Here is a 3,762-nt window from a genome sequence, read left to right as displayed (position 1 = left end):
CCTGCCCCGCGCTGCCCCCACCAGTGCTGCCTGTGGTATTTATTAGAGACCCCCTAACCCCACAGTGCACTCACCCCACCACAGCCCAGCCTCAACCCCACTGGAGCCCTCCTGCCACCAACACCAGAGCCTTTTCCTCTTTCACCAACACTGTCCCACCCACCGTCGGAGGACGGAGCCGTCGGGCAGGGGATCGGAGGACGCCGCTGCATCCGTAGATGACTCCCTGGGAGCCGGCACCAGCGGGACCCACACTTGGCCCAGCCCATGGTGGGCATTGGACCCAGCCCCATGCCAGGCCCTCTCTCTGTGCCTCCATCATCTGCATCACCAGTGGGGAAAGGCCTGGGTCTGTTCCCCTCTGGCTGGCCATGGACATCTCCGCTCCATCCCGTGTCCTTGTCCCCATGTCCCTGGGCTCCCCAAGCCATGAGCCCCTCGGGGACCAAGCGTGTCCAGGCGAGGGAAGGGCATTAAGGGCAGTGTCTCCTCCATGATGCTCAGCTGTGGTCATGGGCAGGGCCACGCACAGCTCCTCCAGGATCACCCCAGCCTGTGCTCAGAGCTGTGGGCAGGGGACCTTGCTCTGCTCCCCCAGGCTCATCTCACTGTGTGGAAGCCCCTCACCCTGGTGCTGGCATTGATGGCCATTCCTCCAACTCGGCTGCTGGCTGGCACTGCTGGGCTCTGCCAGCCCCCGGGGCTGAGCTGTGCTGTGGCCAGTGCCCGTGTCCCCCTGGGGCAATGGCAGCGAGGGGGGCCCAGCCTCGTGGGGACAGGAATGGGGTGGGGGTGCCCACCCCACCCACTTCCTCATAGCAGCAGGAGTGTGGCCCAGCATCCTGTTCCCTTCCTGCCTCTGCAGCTCAGCCGTGGCAGCTTTGCAGAGCCACCTTCTGGGGGTCCAGGCTGCAGCACCAGGTCCTGCAGGGGAGCAGGGCAGCCCAGTTCACCCCAGCACTGGCACTGGGAGCTGTCAGGGGTCCGGTGTCCCACGAAGGGCAGTCTCCCTGCTCCCCCACCCCACGCCCCAGCCCTTCAGTGGGGATTTCACCACCAGCACCAGCGTTTCCTCCCCCCTGAGACCCACTGGGGCAGGCGAGGGAGCGCCCACCGGGGCAGTGCCTGGGCCCTGTGCCCAGGGGCACTTGCCCAGGAGCTTTGGGCAGGGTGCAGCCACCAGCCAGACAGCAGTCCTTGTGTGAGCATGAGAGGGTCCCCGTTGCTGTGAGGCCGGGCAAGTCCCCAGGGATCCCCCAAAGCACGTGTGGAGCAGCCCCCACACTGCCCAGCCCACTGGGACACCAGTGATAGAGCAGCCAGGGATGGGGCTCGGCCACCCAAGGCATTCCTTCCCCCACACTCCCCTTATGTGAGCAGTGACCCCCCCATGACATCCCAGTTGTCACCCCAGTTACCATCCAGGCTGCAGTTTTCCCCCAGTGGAGTTACTGCAGGGCTGGGGACTGCAGGGGTCTTGCAGTGCCACCTGAGCCCTGTCTGGGCACCCACAGCCTCTGGGAGAGGCAGAGCTGAGGGAGGGAGAGGTTTCCCCACCAGGGGAAGGGGGGCCTCTCCTGCCCCTCCTGCTGAGGGCATCCCTGGAGCCCCGTTGCTGCAGGGCGGGGCAGGGGGCTCAGTGCCACAGGGCATCTCCCCCACAATCCTGGGGGGAATGTCATCTCTTGCCACCCCACACCAGGGGCCAGCACCACTCACCCCATCCCACTCTGGGCCCTGCAATCCTCCCGACCCCAGGCTGGGACTCCCTCCCACTCTCAGCACCCTCCGCCTCTCAATTGGCTTTGACCCCCAGCCCAGTCTGGCGCCCGTGGCAGTGGGGAGTGGGACCAGGCCCCGGGCCGGGGCTGGGGCATGAGAGGAGCAGGCAGTGGGCCCAACATCACCCCTGCCCCGTCCCGCAGCCCCCCCTGCTGAAGTGCACTTCTCGCACCCCTGAGCTTTTCACTTGTGCCGAAGCTGTTTGAATCCCACCCCCACTCCCACCCCCGTTGTTTGTAAAACACCTGAACCGAGCAAATAAACTGTGTGAACAACCATCCTGCAGCCACCGACGGGCTGGGCATCCTGGGGATGGGAGGAGGAGGATGGAAGGGTAGGGACAGGGATGCTGGGGATGGGCCCTGCTGCCCCCTTGCTGTATGGGCAGGGGAAGTGGGGAGGAAGAGGGATGTGGGAACAGGGATGCTGGGAGGAAAGGGATGCGGGGTGATGCTCTGGGCCTGCCCAGGTAAAGAGGACGTGGCAGCCCGGTTACCTGGTTGTCCCGAGGGACAGTGGTGGGGTCAGGACCTCCCAGGCCCTGACGAGGCCTGTCTGTGCACATGGCCATGGGTCTCTGCACATCCCCACGCTGGTGTGATTGCTGCTGCCCAAGGCTTGGATTCCAGGGCTCTTTCCTGGAGCAGCTGGGCCCTGACCCTGCCCGGTGCCAGCCCAGGTGCCAGCACACGCCCTGCGGCAGGCGGGGAGCGCTCCTGGCTCCCTGGCATCACCTGTGGACTTTGGCTCAGCCCTGCGGTAAAACAGGCTCCACTCACCTGCCCGGAAACGCAGAACGGCCCGGCAGGCACACGGCACCGGCGTCCCCAGGCCAGGCAGCGCCAGCCCCGAGCGGGAACAGGAGCACCAAGGGGCTGGGCAAGGGTAAGTGGGACCCCCCAGCACCTGCAGCTGGGGTGAGCCGGGGCCAGGCACCAGCACCGTGCTTGGGCAGCAGCAGGGCCGGGAGGGGCTTCCTGGCAGGAGCGGGCTCCAGTGCAGGGCAGAGGGGGTGAGGACAGGGACCTCCTGCCCAGCCACCGGCACAGGGAAGGGCTGAACATCCCAGCACAGCATCACCTGCTCAGCTGTGATGCCCCATGCCAGGAGGGAGGGTGGCTCTGGGCACTGACAATGCTGCCCACTCCGCTGGGATCCAGCAGCTGTGGCCATGGGCACCAAGGGCACCACGGTCACTGTGCCACTCTCCTGCTCTTGTCCTGGCAGGTGTCTGAGGTTTCCAGACCAGGTTTCCCAAGTGCAGGGCTCGTGTCCAGAGGGAAGGAGAGAGCTGCTCTGCTGCAAGGGGCTGGGGCTGGCAGTGCCGGGGCTGGCAGTGCCGGGGCTGCCGCGGCGCCAAGAGCACCCGCCTGCACAAACACGGGGTTATCGGTGACCGCAGGGGAGGCCCCGCGGTGGGACAGGAGAGCCCAGGCTGCTCCCGGCGTGGCTGCTCCCGGCGTGGCTGCTCCCAGCATGTGCACTCAGGTCCCTCTGCTGCATCCCCCAGGGCTAATGGCTGCCCTGGGGCACACGGTGGGAGGAGAGCTGGACATCCAGGCCCTCCCTGCAGATTCAGGGCTTCTCAGTGCCATAGCTGTGTCCACGGAGAGGCAGGAAGCACCTGGAAGAAGGTCTGTGGGTGCATTGCCGCTGCATCTCTGCACTGGTGCATCAAGGCACAGGTGTGTTGGCACGTTGGTGCATTGGCACATGGGTCCACTGGTGCATCGGTGCATGCTGCAGATCAGAGCCAAGGGTAGCCTCCTGGGCATGGGACCAGCTGCAGTGGGGTAATGGAGGCACAGGGAGATCGGGGACAGAGCACTGAGCCCAACATGGTTCTTGGAATTCCCCCACAGACTCGTGCTGAGCTTATCAGGGCCCCGCAGCCACGCCACCCATGGCCCCCCCGTCCCCCACTGCTGCCACCCTGGCCACTCCCCAGCAGACACGGCTCAGCTGGGTGCCCTGTGTGGC

At 66.1% G+C, this 3,762-nt stretch overlaps 1 protein-coding gene across 1 annotated transcript in view; it reads left to right on the top strand.

Moving 5' to 3' along the window:
- Positions 1-3,017, top strand: part of PALM (paralemmin) — a 9,902-nt gene extending 6,885 nt beyond the window's left edge. Inside the window, exon 8 of the mRNA XM_029965345.1 lies at positions 3,010-3,017. Within this exon, the coding sequence (XP_029821205.1) occupies positions 3,010-3,017 (8 nt within the window). The remainder of the gene's footprint in view (positions 1-3,009) is intronic.
- Positions 3,018-3,762: the final 745 nt, after the last annotated feature.

The sequence above is a fragment of the Manacus vitellinus genome, unplaced genomic scaffold (genome assembly GCF_001715985.3).
Source record: "Manacus vitellinus isolate BGI_N305 unplaced genomic scaffold, ASM171598v3 scaffold_99_pilon, whole genome shotgun sequence".
Lineage (NCBI taxonomy): Eukaryota > Metazoa > Chordata > Aves > Passeriformes > Pipridae > Manacus > Manacus vitellinus.
The sequence above is the reverse complement of the archived record's forward strand: the minus strand, read 5'-3'. Positions and strand labels throughout refer to the sequence as shown.